Below are 16,678 nucleotides of genomic sequence, written 5' to 3' on the forward strand. Positions count from 1 at the left end.
ACGACACAAGTTTAGTGTAACCCTGTGGCGTAGACACATCACAACGAAAAAAATTAAATTCGAAAAAAAAAAAACAATCACAGATTATAAACCAAAAATTTGCACTTAAATTTAGAATTTTAAAGTAAATCAAATGCAATCTTTTTACGTTATATCATAGCACTGGTATTTTTTACACTTCAAATATACACTTATATTTCGTAATCGTAATTGGTTCAGTAGTTTTTGCGTGAAAGAGTAACAAACATACTCACAAACTTTCGTATTTATAATATTAGTAGGATACTAACAACCCGCCCGGCTTAGCAAGGGTTTAAAGATTTAAAAGCCTCCTTCATAAAACCCTCTTTCTAAGATTTCGAAATAAAATAAAACCGTCCACAAATTTCCGAGATTAGCGCCGCATACATACAGAGAAAATAGGGGGACTTTATTATATGTAGTGATATTGTATTTATTTAGGTTTAATTAACTTGTAACTGATATTATTATATTATAGTAATATATGTTAAAAGGTAATATTCCAAATCTCAAAAACAAAAAAAAAAATTGCGCAACCAGGCTCAATTCTTTTCTTCTTCAATTTTTCCAAACTGAAACTATTTCAATCAGTAAAACTTATTTTCATCTAGATTTTACTCAATTTATTTTAAAACGATCAGATATTTTATGTTCTTAAATAAAAAATTATAATAAATTCTATTCTCTACCTTAATGGTAGCTTTTTAGAAGTAAACCACACTTTCATAAAGCAATGGTAGTTATTGCTATTTTCTTATATGTTAACCCTTGAGATACTTGAATCGAATCATAATTTTACTTATATGTATATCCTTCATTAACAAAATTAAAAAAGTATTCCCAAAATTACAATTTTAAATATAAAATTCTTAATTAAATGCTCTTATTTTAAGTTTTTCGTTATTTTCAATAACAAAATTATTATTTTTATGAAAATTAAAAAAAAAAAAAAATATTTGTGATTTTTATAACAAATATCAATATCAATATTAGATTAATTTAAATTTAAGATGAAGATAAAATTATATCGTTACTTAGAGCGATAAAAATCAGTAATTGACTATGTATGTAATTAAATTTATGATGTAATCTCATATTTCTTGTATTATCTGGGAGAAGACATTATTTATGATTTTATTTAAGTATTATTTTTTTCCATAGCCAATTACTATTTTCAACCAGCTTTGTTTCACATCCAAATGCACACACATATTGCAATAAAAAGTCTCGAGAAGGTTGGCGAAAAACTTTGATAGCGCGTTTTAGAACTGAAAAAACTTTGATAGCGCGTTCCAGAAATACCTTAGTCCGGTGGCAGGTAGCTGAACAATTTGTATTTGTCTCTTATGTACGGCCGCACGTCCTCTTTCTGTTGAAAAACCAATCAATAAATAAAATAAAAATCATTAATTCATAAAAACTGGTTCCTAGCCTAGAAAAGAGAAAAGGATTCCACTCCATCACTTTCCCATGGATGTCGTAAAAAGCGAATAAGGGATAGGCTTATAAACTTGGGATTTTTCTTTTAGGCGATGGGCTAGCAACCTGTCACTATTTGAATCTCAATTCTATCATTAAGCCAAACAGCCGAACGTGGGCTATTGGACTTTTTGCGACTTAACTTTTGTCATCCCCGCGAGGGATATAGAGGTGATAATATGTATTAATGCTCCACATATTCATAGTGTTTCTACTACAAATGATAATTTTTTATGGGCAATAATTTGTTTTTTATTGTTACATACATACATATCATCACGTCTATATCCCTTGCGGGGTAGACAGAGCCAACAGTCTTGAAAAGACAGAAAGGCCACGTTGAACTGTTTGACTTAATGATAGAATAGTGACAAGTTGCTACCCCATCGCCTAAAAGAGGAATCAAAGTCCAATCCAATCTCAAGTTTATAAGCCAATTCCTTAGTCGCCTATTACGACATCCATGGGAAAGATGTGGGAGTAGTCCTATTCTTTTCTCTATTTGTGCCGGGAACCACCACACGGCAGATTTTTATTGTTAATTTTTTATTGTAAATAAATAAATCTCTTATATATAAAATTCTCGTGTCACAATGTTCGTTCCCGTACTCCTCCGAAACGGTTTGACCGATTCTCATGAAATTTTGTGAGCATATTGAGTAGGTCTGACAATCGGCCAACATCCATTTTTCATACCCCTTAGTGATAAGGGTTGTCCACACTTAACATTTTTTTTTTCAACTAAACATAGTTAAAAGTTATTTATACGGCAAAACAAGGTTTGCCGGTACATTCTATTCTATTCTAAGTATAATTTAATATTGTGAAGTTGACGTTGTTGAAGAAAATGCTGCAGAGCAGTTTGTTACCGCTCCTTCTGCACTGACGCCTTGGAAGCGGCAGTAAACTTAGTTTTTAAATAATTTATTTGACGTCAACCAACCGTTGTTAAACCATACGACAATTATTAAGCGATATATATATAGTATCCTATAATAATGAATAAAAATTTTGAATTTTGAATTTTTTTTGAAAAGCTAGTAATATATATTTATTTATTTATTTATTTATATCACTCACAGTGGCGAGGTGCTCGAGAAAAGGCAACAATTTCAACAGCTCGTTGTCGCTGCGGTCCACGAACCAGCTGTCTATCGGTATACCGTTCTCCAGTTGGTAGCCGAAGGCCTGCTCATAAAAGAAAAAAATATTTTAACACTAGAGGCCGCCCGCGACTTCGTCCGCATGGAAACCCTATCAATCCCGCGGGAACTCTGGGATAAAAAGTAGCCTGTATGTTATTCTGGGTCTTCAGCTATCTACATACCAAATTTCATGGTAATCGGTTCAGTAGTTTTTGCGTGAAAGAGTAACAAACATCCATACATCCATATAAACTTTCGCCTTTATAATAGTAGTAGGATATTTTTTTATTATTTTTATTCAATAGTCGCTTCGTGTAACAAACCTGACTCACCCAATCCAGGATCCATGGTCAAGGGCTTACCCCGGGCTCCTCTCCGGAGTGGTGAGGATGCACATACATACATACATATGGTCACGTGACATAGACTTTGCGAACCTTGCGGTGTAGTCAGAGCCAACAGTCTTGAAAAGACTGAATGGCTACATTCAGCTATTTGGCTTAATGATAGAATTGAGATTCAAATATTGACAGGTTGCTAGCTCATCGCCTAAAAAAGAAACCCAAGTTTGTAAGCCTATCCCTTAGTCGCCTTTTACGACATCCATGGGAAAGAGATGGGAGTGGTCCTATTCTTTTTTGTATTGGTGCCGGGAACCACACGGCACACACACAGACACACACACACACACACACACACACACGTGAGGATTCAACCGGGATTATAGCCAGAAAGAAGGAAGAAGAGTGGGGAAGAATATGTGAGAAATAAATGGGAAGTATGTGTCATAGAGAGAGAGATATAGGTGAAAAATGTGTGTGATAGAGAGAGAGAGAGATAGGAGAAAAACGAGTGTGTGTGTGTGAGAGAGAGAGAGAGAGAGAGATCATAATTACCTGCGGACTGTTGTCCACGATGACCGTCTTCCTCAGATCCCGGCCAAGTATGGAGAGATCTTTGACGTAATTACCGTTCACAAGGAGACAGTGTTCACGGAACAATCTGTAAAAAAAAATGTTTATTTAGGTAACCAAGTATTAACTACTAATTAAAATTACTAATTAAAGTTTCTAATAATAATTACTAATAATAATTACTAATTATTATTAGTAATTATTATTGATGCATGCATGGCTAGGGGCGAGCCTAGTCTCGAGCGTGCCACTTCCGCCATGGGGTTGGGCGACCCCCAGGTAATGGCTAGCCTTACCCTGGCATGCGGGGCTCTGCTGGGGCGGACAAAATTTTTCCCTAGCGTCTCGTGGGAATCGCATGGATGCAAATCTTTTGAAAGAGCACCTAGATGGCGGCGATGGTGTCCGCACCCCATCACGTCTCGTTCCCGGCGGGAGCGGTATGCGGTCTGCTGAAAGCCGCTTTGCGACGATGAATGTAAGAGGAGGAATGAAGGATAAGATTGAGGAAGTATGCCAGATGATGGATGAAAGACGTTTGGATGTGTTGTGCGTGAATGAAACGAAGCGGAAAGGATGCGACGCGACGCAGCACGGCCCTTACACGGCGTATTGGTCTGGAATTTCCAGTACCAGCCGAGGCTGTCAAGGGGTCGGTCTAATTCTTTCTGCACGAATGGCTGAGTGCGTGAATGAGTATGAGTGTGTCAGCCCTCGTCTTCTATGGATTAGGCTGAAAGTTGGAATCACTCGGATCTTCGTTCTAGGTGTTTATGCACCTTGGGATGTGGGTTCGAGGGGTACAACATCAGCAAAAAGCGAAAACGAGGAGTTCTGGAATAGTGTAAGAGAAGTATTGAAAGTTACCAAGCCAAATGAGAAGATTATTATGTTAGGTGATTTTAATGGATGGGTGGGTGTAAAGCGTGATGGATATGAAAAGGTGCTTGGTGCGTTTGGTGACGAAAAGGTGAATGATAATGGAAGAAGTGTATTAGAAATTTGTCTAGAGTGGGATCTTTTTGTGTCGAACTCAATGTTTCAACATAAAGAGATCCACACCTACACAAGAGTGGAAGGTATTTTAAAAAGTATGATAGACTTTGTGATTGTAGATGAAAGATTGAAGAACAAAGTGCTGGATACCCGTGCATATCGCGGTGCTGGCATTGACTCGGACCATTTACTGGTGATATCCCGGATAAGGGGTATCTTCAATCGCTGGCGGCACAGGGTAAGGGAGCAAACCAGCGCTTTGGAAAGAGTAAAAGTAGAAAATTTGCAAGATATGGATGTAGGTAAGAAGTATATTAATAGACTGAAGGATGAATTTGAAGATTTAGAGGAAATGAGCGATATTGAAGATGGATGGAAGGAATTTAAAGAAAGAATTGTGAAAGTAGCTGTTGAAGTGTGTGGTGTAAGTAGAAGAAGGAAAGGAAAAAATCACAAAAATGCGTGGATGAGTAAAGATGTGCAAGAACTTGTGCGATTAAAGAAGAAAGCATGGCTGGATTTGTTAGCAGCAAAAGCTAACTTAAGAATGCAAGAGGTTATAGATGAAGATGTGAATGAAGCACGTAAGGAATATAAGAAAATGAAAGATTTGGTTAAGAAAGCTGTGATTAGAAAGAAAGAAGAGTATAAAGAGGATTTTGATAAAAGGCTATCAGAAGACTTTCAGTCAAATCTGAAAGTATTCTGGAAATCCGTAAGGTCAGCCCGAGGAAATACTATAACCAGAGAGCTGACTAGGATCAGATGCCAGGATGGTAGCGTTGTGAAAGGAGAAGAATGTGTACTAAAGATATGGAAGGACTATTTTGAAAGTTTATTTGAAAAAAAGGAAGGAAATAAGAAAGATTTCTGCTATAGCGAAGAAAAAGAGAATGAGATGGAAGGCGAAATTGAAATGTTCGAAATTGTGGAAGCACTTAAGAGTATGAAAGCGGGAAAGGCTGCTGGGTGTGATAGAGTGTCGGTCGAGATGCTTAAAGCAGGAAAAGGCGTAGTAGCTAGTCAGTTGTACTGCCTTTTCAATTTGTGTTGGAGAAGCGGCCGAGTACCAAAAGATTGGTGTAAGGCTGTTATCGTGCCACTTTACAAAGGAAAAGGGTCACAGCTGGACTGCAAAAATTATCGTGGTATAAGCCTGCTTAGCGTCGTCGGCAAATTGTATGCTAAGGTATTGATTAATAGAGTCAGGAATGAAACTGATGACAAAATATGGGATGCTCAAGCGGGATTTCGAAAGGGAATGGGATGTACTGATCAGGTCTTTTCCTTGCGGTGCATAGCCGAAAAGTTTTTGGCCAAGAGTCAAAAAGTCTATTGCACATTCGTAGATCTGGAAAAGGCCTATGACAGAGTTGAGAGGAATGAATTGTGGTCAGCACTTTCTATGCATGGGGTGAGCAGTCTCTTAATACGAGCACTGAAATCCTTATATGAGGATTCGAGTGCTTGTGTCAGGATAAACGGAGCGCACACTGAGTGGTTTAAGATTGAGAAAGGCGTTAGGCAAGGATGTGTTGCGTCACCGTGGCTGTTCAACCTATTTATGGATAGCTGTTTGACAGATTTGAAAGAGTCTAAAAGTGGATTAAGGATGAATGAGTTACTCGTCAAATGTCTGCTCTATGCCGACGATCAGGTTATACTGGCGTCATCAGCGGAGGAGTTACAGGAGATGGTAAACTGTATGCATGAAGCTTTAAAAGAGAAAGGAATGAAAGTGAACGTAAGTAAAACTAAAACACTGGTTTTTGAAATGGAGAAAGAAATGACAGCATGTAATATTTTGATTGGAGGAGAAAAAGTGGAGCAAGTGAAAGAGTTTGTATATCTAGGATCAAAGTTTACATCAGATGGCAAGTATGATAGTGATATTGAAAGGAGAGTGAACGCGGGGAACATGGTGAATGGAGCTTTGCATGCCTTTATGAGCAGTCAGAAACTATCCAAAAAGGCTCGACTGGCTGTGCACAGGGGCGTGTTGGTCCCGACATTAATGTATGGGAGTGAAAGTTGGGTATGGCAAAAGAAGCATGAAAGCAGAATAAATGCAGTGGAAATGAGAGCGTTAAGGAGTATGATGGGTGTGAAATTGAGTGACAGGATAAGGAACAGCGTGATAAGGGAATGTTGTGATGTGAAAGAAGATGTAGTTACAGGAATAGAAAAGGGTATGTTAAGATGGTTCGGTCATGTGGAGAGGATGAATGAAAGCAGGTTGACTAAGCAGATATACAAGGAGAGTGTGGAGGGAAAGGTCGGAGTGGGAAGACCTAGACGAACGTATCTTGATCAAATTAAGGACGTCCTGGTAAAGGGTCAGGTCAAAAGTACCCGAAACCGCCGAGCTTGTATGAAGAGAGTTATGAATGTGGACGAAGCGAAAGAAGTATGCAGAGATCGTGGCAAGTGGAAAGAGGTAGTCTCTGCCTACCCCTACGGGAAAGAGGCGTGATTTTATGTATGTATGTATGTATGTATGTATTAATTATCACCTGTATTTGATCCACCTGCGTTGCGGATCCAACAAGTTGAGCAATCTATCGGCGTACACCCGCTTGCTCGCCGTGAACAATATCACTTCGTACACGCGCGACACGCGCGACAGGAACTCGGCGAAATGCGGACGAGTGCGGACGAACACCTGTGTCACAATTATATTATTATTTACATACATTACATAAATTACATACATACATTACATACATATACATTACATACATACATTACACACATACATTACACACATACATTACACACATACATTACACACATACATTACACACATACATTACACACACATGTTTTTTTTATACACTGAGTTAAATATATAAATATAAATATATATGGGACAAATTACACTGATTGAGTTAGCCTCGAAGTAAGTTCGAAACTTGTGTTACGAGATACTAACTCAACGATACTATATTTTATAATAAATACTTATATAGATAAACATCCAAGACCCAGGGCAATCAGAAAAAGTTCTTTTCTCATCATGCGCTGGCCGGGTTTCGAACCCGGGACCTTCGGTGTCACAGACAAGCGTACAACCGCTGCGCCACAGAGGCCGTCAGACACATTACACACATACATTACATACATACATTACATACATACATTACATGCATACATTACATGCATACATTACATACATACATTACATGCATACATTACATGCATACATTACATACATACATTACATACATACATAACACACATACATTACACACATACATTACACACATACATAACACACATACATTACACACATACATTACATACATACATTACATACATACATTACATACATACATTACATGCATACATTACATACATACATTACATACATACATTACATACATACATTACATACATACATACATACATAACACACATACATTACACACATACATAACACACATACATAACACACATACATTACACACATACATTACACACATACATTACATACATACATTACATACATACATTACACACATACATTACATACATACATTACATACATACATTACACACATACATTACATACATACATTACACACATACAATACAATTATATTATTACTAGAGGCCGTTTGCGATTTCTTCCGCATGGAAACTCTATCAATCCCGCGGGAACTCCGGGCTAAAAAAGTAGCCTATATGTTATTCTGGGTCTTCAGCTACCAATATATACTAAATTTCATCGTAATCGGTTCAGTAATTTTTGCATGAGAGAGTAACAAACATCCATACTGACATCACACATTTCGCATTTATAATATTAGTAGGATACATGATCATGATTGAGGAGGATCAAAATTTAAACAGCTTTTTATCCCGGAGTTCCCGCGGGAATGATTCCACGCGGACAAAGTCGCGGGCGGCCGCTAGTGATTATATATTTATATCACACATGTGGAGGCGAGTTACCGGGACGCAGTCACACAAACACATACACACACACAAAAAAAAATTTACACATACCGTGTACCGACAATCTTGAAACAAAACTGGAAAATTGAAACTCGCATCGGGTAGCTCTTGCAGCGAACAATGCACCAGGGTCTCGTCCAAGTCCAGTACCTACACACACAACAACAAAGGAAAATGATGCAGTGCAGTTTGTTACCGCTCCTATTGCACTGACGCTATGGAAGCGGCAGTGAGTACTTAGTTTTTATGTTATTTATTTGACGTCAACCAATGTTGTGAATGTAAAAGTTTTGACAATTATTAAGCGATATGAAGTAGGTATCCTATAATAATTAATACAAATTTTGAATTTTGAAATGAACATTAAGCTATTACGGATGTCGTAAAAGGCGACTAAGGGATATGCTTACAAACTTGGGATTCTTTTTAAGGCGATGATGGGCTGGCAACCTGTCACTATTTGAATCTCAATTTTCTATCATTAAGCCGAATAGCTGAACGTGGCAATTCAGGCTTTACAAGACTGTTGGCTCTGACGAGCCCATATGTAAGTATGTATGTATTACGCCATTATCATTTGACATACATATGTACATACAAATGTGGCGACATCACTAATGTCACACGCCAACTTTCAATCACAGCGAAGAAAGTCACGCGCTCGGCCAATAGCAGGGAAGAGTTTGAATCGCGCAAACGAAGATTTCACGGATTGGATCATATATATTTATATATATTACATCGTATATATACAATATATATATGGTTACCCCAGGCATCACATCAGCCTGGCGGAAGATCTTCCCTTATTACCTACTTATATATATGTAATTAAGAGAGAGACATAGGATACCTTTCATCCAGGTAATTACTATTCTTTAATTTGCGAAAACCTTTATTTCTTCTTTATTCTTTGTAGTTGGCGCTAGAATCGTCGCTTCTTGTAAATGGCGCTAATTTCGTCGCTATTATGTAGATAACGTTAAATTCGTCGCTTTTGTTTGTAGATAACGTTTTAAATTCATCCCTTTTTGTAGATCGCATAAAATTCGTCGCTTTTTGTAGGTTAGGGCGCTACATTCACACGAGCGATGTTGCTAAATTGTTAAAGCTAGTTAATTATTTATCAGAGATCGGAATAGGTAGATTGTTTTTATGTACTTGCATCATGAATTACCATAGAAAGCATAACATGGACAAGCCTCTTTTCCGGGATTCCATTTCAGTACTTACACTTACAGTAAACTACATCGTCCGCGGGTAACATAGGACTACAATTTACGTGAACGAAGTCGGGGGAAAACAGCTACCACTAATATATTCTTCATCCCACTTGTAAAAATTCCGGTAAAAATCTTAATAATTTACAAATCCCGCAATCCCGGACGGAGGCATGTCCATATTAATATATACATACGTTTCAGTTCATTGACCCCAATTAAATCTACCTATTCCGATCTCTGATAATTATATACATCTTACCAGGCTGAAGTCCGGACTGGTGCGTGTTTTGAGCGGTAAAGCGGGATATCTGGCCCGAAGACCGCCCGCCGCCACTGTCTCCAATGGCGGCAACTGTAAAATACATACATACATACATATAATCACGTCTATATCCCTTGCGGGGTAGACAGAGCCAACAGTCCTGAGCGGACTGATAGGCCACGTTCAGCTATTTGGCTTAGCGATAGAATTGAGATTCAAATAGTGACAGGTTGCTAGCCCATCGCCTAAAAAAGAATCCCAAGTTTGTAAGCCTATCCCTTAGTCGCCTTTGACGACATCCATGAAAAAGAGATGGAGTGGTCCTATTCTTTTTTGTATTGGTGCCGGGAACCACACGGCACCAAATATATGAACCGGTAAAATATATGAAATATATTTGAAAACACATGTTACAAATCAGTTGGGCGCATGCATATTATAATATGAGGTCACTACCTGTGCCCGCGACTTCGTTCGCGTGGAATAGTTATTTTGGGCATCATTGTGTAGGCAACCTTCTTGGTATACGCCATAGCAACGGTTGCCATGATGTTGTTTATTAGTGATATGTCAAAAAATAATTTTAATTGTTAATGGTTCTTATTTTTTATGTTAATAATATAGTTATTTTAAAACTGATTATTTCTCTCCCCTTTTCTCCTTCTACCTTCTCTAGGAATAAATAACTTTTATAACTATACTTCCTACAATTGATGCCCTCAATGATGAATAATTTTCCGTTTTTTTTTTCATATTTTCCATTCTTTCTTTGCTCCTTATAGTTGCAGCGTGATGATAAATAGCCTGAAACCTTCCTCGATAAATGGTCTATTAAACACAAAATAATTGAAAAGTTCTTTTTGCGTTGAATCAGTCAGATAGCAAACAATTATTTTATTTGGGTTTTTTTAAAAGGCTTCTAAATAATCACGTCCATATTCCTTGCGGGGTAGACAGAGCCAACAGTCTGGAAGATTGATAGGCCACATTCAGCTGTTTGGCTAAATGATAGAATTGAGATTAAAATAGTGACAGGTCGCCAGCCAATTCCTATGCCTTAGTCGCCTTTTACGACATCCATGGGAATGAGACGGGTCGGTCCTATTCTTTTTTTTATGTTATTGGTGCCGGGAACCACACGGCACACGGCACGTTTAGTACGCGTTTAATAACTTAATTATCTATACTAATATTATAAAGCTGAAGAGTTTGTTTGTTTGTTTGAACGCGCTAATTTCAGGAAATACTGGTGCGAATTGAAAAATTCTTTTTGCGTCGAATAGACCATTTATCGAGGAAGGCTTTAGGCTATATAACATCACGCTGCAACTATAAGGAGAAAAGAAATAATGAAAAATGTGGAAAAAACGGGGAAAATTTTTCTTCCTTGAGGGCTTCAATGATGCCCAAAATAACTATTCGACGCGGACGAAGTCGCGGGCACAGCTAGTTATTTATAAACTCGGAAACAAGTTAAAATTGACCACAATACCTGTTTGATGAACAAGTATGGATCGAAAGCGTCCACCCACGAGGAGATCTGACCGCACTCCACGCGGCTGCAAGACGAGATCACATCGGCTTCCTCCTGCCAAAAATGAAAATAAAACATGCATATAATCACGCCTTTGACCCTTACGACGGGGTAGACAGAGCCACCAGTCTCATAAAGACTGAATGGGCCACGTTAAGCTATTTGACTCGATTATAGAATTAAATCATACATGTTTTTTAATGTAGACAATGTGCATTCGTCCACAATTTAGATTTAAGAGATCTATATTTGTAAATTGACGTCCTATGAAAATGCTGCAGTGTAGTTTGTTCCGCCGCTTCTTCTACACATGCGCTTTGGAAGCGGTAGTAGTTATAATAGATTTAAGTGATGTGACGTCAATAAGTGATACCTTGTATCCAATTTTGAAAATAAATCTATTCTATTCTAAATTTAAAAAAGCAACAGATTCCTAGCCTATAGTCTATTCCTTAGTCGCCTTTAGCGACATCCATGGAAAAGAGATGGGAGTGCCGGAAACCAAACGGCATTATGACCCGAAATAAAAATAAAGAAAGAGATAAAAACAAGAAAAGAACACATGAATAAAAATCACCTCAATATCTGATGGAGAATGCTCATCATGACAAACAAGAGACGCGTCATCCGCTGACAGTTCCGCGCCATTCTGAAAAATTATATACTGATAAAATAAACTATCACTACATAATAAACGATCTTCTTTTTCAGTCTCATTCCACAGTCCAACAGTCTTCGTTGGCTCTGTCTACCCCCCGCAAGGTATTATTATACACATACATACATAAAATCACGCCTCTTTCCCGGAGGGGTAGGCAGAGACTAACTATCTTTCCACTTGCCACGATCTCTGCATACTTCCTTCGCTTCATCCACATTCATAACTCTCTTCATGCAAGCTCGGCGGTTTCGGGTGGTTTTGACCTGACCTGACCCTTTACCAGGACGTCCTTAATTTGATCAAGATATGTTCGTCTAGGTCTTCCCACTCCGATCTATCCCTCCACACTCTCAATATAATTATATGTTATGGTATTTTAAACCACTCAGACTTTTCCCTCCACACTCTCAATATAATTATAGGTATATTATGGTATTTTAATCCACTTAGACTTTTCCCTCCACACTCTCAATATAATTATATATTATGGTATTTTAAATATATTTTATATATTATCAAGTCCTTTGTTAAGTTTCATCTCACCCAGGTAGCAGCTTCCGCGGCTAAACTCTGGCTGATCTCGGCGAGGAACCCCGAGCTGGGGCTGCGGGCGGACAGCGCCTCCAAGCTCTCTATAGCGGTGCCCTGCGTATCGCACGTGGACGATATCTCGCACTCCGAGTCGCGGACGTAGCCATCTTGTTCCAGCAACGTCACGAAGTCCGGCTGTAAGAAATGAATACATACACATGTACATATAATCACGTCTATATCCCTTGCGGGTTAGACAGAGCCAACAGTCTTAAAAAGACTGAATGGCCACGTTCAGCTATTTGGTGATAGAATTGAGATTCAAATAGTGACAGGTAGCTAGCCTATCGCCTAAAAAAAAATAATCTCAAGTTTGCAAGCCTATCCCTTAGTCGCCTTTTACGACATCCATGGGAAAGGGATGGAGTGGTCCTATTCTTTTTTGTATTGGTGCCGGGAACCACACGGCAAGAAGTTAATAACTAAATAATTCTGCTTTTTGACAATCTTTTTGATATTTAAGAAATAAATATTTTAAATTTTATATTTAAACTAGCTTTTGCGCGTATGAAATTGAGGAAAAAAAGTAGACCTTGACAATGCCGAAAGTCTATTTTATCCCAAATATCTGTCAAATTTCAAGAGAATCATTCCAGTAGTTTTTTGAGTTTATTCATTACAAAGATACAAATCTTTTCTGTTTATTCATAGTGTTGATTATTATTAAGAAAGTAGAACGTAAGTGTAATCATTCAAAAGGACAAAAAAATAAAATAAAAAAAATATTTTTTTAACTCTTTTAATAATACCCTAAAAAGGTAAAATATTGGAAATTAAATTAACGTTTCGTCTTACCTAGGCGGTAAGTAGCCATACCCTCAGGTAGGTATAATGCGTACCATATGTATATTCAGTAAGTTATAAGAGTTGAACACTTACCTGTACATATTTATCTCCACTGCCCAAAAAATCCGTGCATGAATCCAAATCGTCAGTAGTCGACGTTGGCTGATACATCTCCAGATCGTTACTAGACTTCCTCCGCTTCACCAACCTCTTCTCAATAGAGTTTGTTCGTGACGTTCTCTTCTCAGTTTCCGTCACCATGACCCTGGCCGCTTTCTCAGCTAGGAAACTAACCTCGTCCTCCACTTGCATATTCTCATTTATCAACCGTGCACATTCAGCTATAGCCATGAAATCGTTCAAGCAATCATTTGGAAGACATAACTCAGATGATTCCACTTGCACTTCTGAATCGGATTCTTCGGATTTTCGAGTTGGATAGTCGACAAAAGTTGTTGTGTGAGCTTCGTACATCGTGACGTCATTATCGTCAGGCCACTTTGATGTTTCCGGAATCTTCTTGGCTTTTTTCTTCGGGCTCTCATTTGTGGATGAAACTTTTGTTATTTTCGGTGATGGAACACCTAATTGTCTCACTTTTCGGATGGGAGAGCTGTTTAACGAAGCCGATTTGTCAGTTTTGTCTAATCTCCTTGTCTTTCTTGGAGAATTCAAGGCGGTAGAGACTCCATCGTTCTTATGCAGCTCTCTATTAAGAGAACTGTGACGTAGTTGTGCACATTTAGTTGTACGTACTTCTCTAGGTTTGGAAGTAGTCGTGACTTTATCATTTTGCGTCTTTTTCAGAACTGTTGATGTACTTACAGAGTCTTTATTGGTGTTACGTACAACCGTTTGGAAGATTGGTTTCTTTGCACATGCCTCCTTGAGTTTCGGCTTAGTTTTGTGCGGTGTTTCAGCAGTTTTCTCCATTCTTTTTAAAATATTCCTTACGGGTCGACCTTTCAAATGTTTTTGTGAACGCGTAATGCAGATGCTAGACTCTGGGAGTAAGACATTCTTAGCTGAATCTAATTTGATGATTTTATTCCAAGATTTGGACTTTTTCAATGGATTGTTTAATGGTTTGTTTTTATGTTTGGTCACTTTCTGAGAATTCCTTTTGCCTGAGAGCGGTCGCTCCCTTTTCCTACTTCTTAACCGCATCGCAAGATTGGGAAGTTAACCTGCAAAATAATAGCAATAATATATTAGTATGTCTGATTAATGACCTCACAAATAGCATGGACGTAGATAACTTATAATTAAAAAAAAAACCCTCAAAAGCCGACGCAACATTTATCATAGTATTCTTAACCTTCTTAAATGTGTAGGTAAAAGTTTTTAACATATATAACTTTATATTAGTTTTTGCGCAGGGCTTCAGCCCATGGGAAATTTCATTCACAAAGAAAGGAGAATATACCTCTCCCAAAGGTCTATTCTATATACCTCTATATCCCTTGAGGGGTAGACAGGGCCAAGAGTCCGAAAGAGACTGATAGGCCATGCTCAGTTGTTTCGCTTGATTATAGAATTGAGATTCAAATAGTGAAAGGTTGCTAGCCCATCGCCTAAAAGAAGAATCCCATGTTCATAAGCCTAACCCTTTTCTCTTTATTAATAGTGTAGATGAATTAAATTGTATGTAATAGAATTAATATTTTCTCTAGAGAAGTTACGATCAATCTGTGCAATATATAACACGATTTTAGTGAAAGAATTGCTCATGCATACCGTTGTTATACAATATAATCAAGGAAATTACTTACATGAACTCAAGTCGCTAGAAAGTTAGTTTTCTCACCATTTGTGACCGAGAAGACTCATGAAACACCCGAAACATCAACGGACACATACAAATAAGACTCCACTAAGTTAAATTCTTTGTAATTTCCGAAAATGTTACGTTTTTCTCACAAACATACAAATAGCCGCAGTAATCCCTTCGCGCCTTTTTCTTTCAAACCATTTACCACATTTTATAAACTATTCTGGATTCAGCCACCCTAGACACAAAGTACACAAAGTTTTCTCACAATTTAGAACACTTCTGAGTAACAAATTATTCAAATAATAAAGAAAATCACAATGCGAAAATAAAAAGGCGGCAGCGAAACGTTATTGATTTACGCGCTGGTAAAGACAAGGTATTTTTACTGGTATTTGGGTTTTTTCTTTACCGACTGAAATAGGGAATCATTAATCACGATTACAGAAATAAAAATTGGCTTTATCGCACAAAATATACGAATATTTTGTGTTTGTGAACACAAAAGCCAAACAAATGTCAAAATGGCGGCGTTTCTTTTTTTAGTGCAGGTTTCTTGAATCAGGTGGCGCTGCTGGCGGCGCATGCGCTTTTGTGATTGCGTAAACAAAAGTCGATACATGTGCATAAAATGCACACCTACAATGCAATCTGTGATGTATTACGGATTTTTGGTTGATGTACTGATGTAGTGTGGGTAGAAGGACTAATAAATATTAGGGACTGAAAGAGAGTTTCTAAGATTTTAAAAACACTAAATAAGTAAAATTTTGGACCGACAAAAAAAAGCGTTGAGATTGAGAAGTGAGAGCTCTGGGGCACTGAAAGGGTAACGGAAGGCCAAAAAATAAAAAAATCTCAGAAAAACTAAAATAACAGAATTAGCTATCCAATTGTTTTGTAAAATGATGTAAAGGACCTTGATAAATACAAAATATTGAATACATTATAATGCAAACAAATTGTACAGTTCCTTACCCTTTGGTTTAATTTAAAAACGGTAACATTGAAGCTTAAAATGTCAGAATGACAGCAATTGACGTCAACGTCAAATAAATACATTTAATGTCAATATCGTTTAAAATAATTGGCGGTTTCAGCGGTTTGGTTGGCGGTCGATTCGCTTTTCGCTATAAATAATAAGCCACGTCAAAAAGCATCAACTTGAACATGTCGAGTGTTTCAGTTTCTTCGTCTAAACGTGAAGTAAGTACAAATTAATATGCCTTAAGGAGGCTCTTAAACTTGGTACTCGGCATAGCATGCAATCAGGTACAATTTTAGTGAATTTTTTTATTATTTTTGGTAAATACTTATATAAAAGTAAATAGTTTTGTT

At 37.6% G+C, this 16,678-nt stretch overlaps 1 protein-coding gene across 3 annotated transcripts; it reads right to left on the bottom strand.

Moving 5' to 3' along the window:
* Positions 1 to 1,019: 1,019 nt before the first annotated feature.
* On the bottom strand, positions 1,020 to 15,872 carry LOC106141056 (uncharacterized). 3 transcript variants are annotated; one of them, XM_060952737.1, is made up of 12 exons: positions 15,753 to 15,865; positions 15,342 to 15,578; positions 13,663 to 14,756; positions 12,736 to 12,918; positions 12,109 to 12,180; positions 11,490 to 11,585; positions 9,995 to 10,087; positions 8,564 to 8,662; positions 7,069 to 7,217; positions 3,542 to 3,647; positions 2,581 to 2,688; positions 1,020 to 1,390 (listed from the first exon to the last, which is right to left on the bottom strand). In XM_060952737.1, the coding sequence occupies exons 3-12, from the start codon at positions 14,734 to 14,736 to the stop codon at positions 1,325 to 1,327; spliced, it is 2,046 nt and encodes a 681-aa protein (XP_060808720.1). In that variant the 5' UTR covers positions 14,737 to 14,756; positions 15,342 to 15,578; positions 15,753 to 15,865; the 3' UTR covers positions 1,020 to 1,324. The 3 variants fall into 3 exon arrangements, with proteins under 3 accessions (XP_060808720.1, XP_060808719.1, XP_060808721.1); XM_060952736.1 differs by having other exon boundaries at positions 15,342 to 15,872; XM_060952738.1 differs by having other exon boundaries at positions 15,377 to 15,865.
* Between the last annotated feature and the right edge of the window lie 806 nt (positions 15,873 to 16,678).

Source organism: Amyelois transitella, chromosome 29 (genome assembly GCF_032362555.1).
Source record: "Amyelois transitella isolate CPQ chromosome 29, ilAmyTran1.1, whole genome shotgun sequence".
In the NCBI taxonomy this organism is placed as follows: Eukaryota; Metazoa; Arthropoda; class Insecta; order Lepidoptera; family Pyralidae; genus Amyelois; species Amyelois transitella.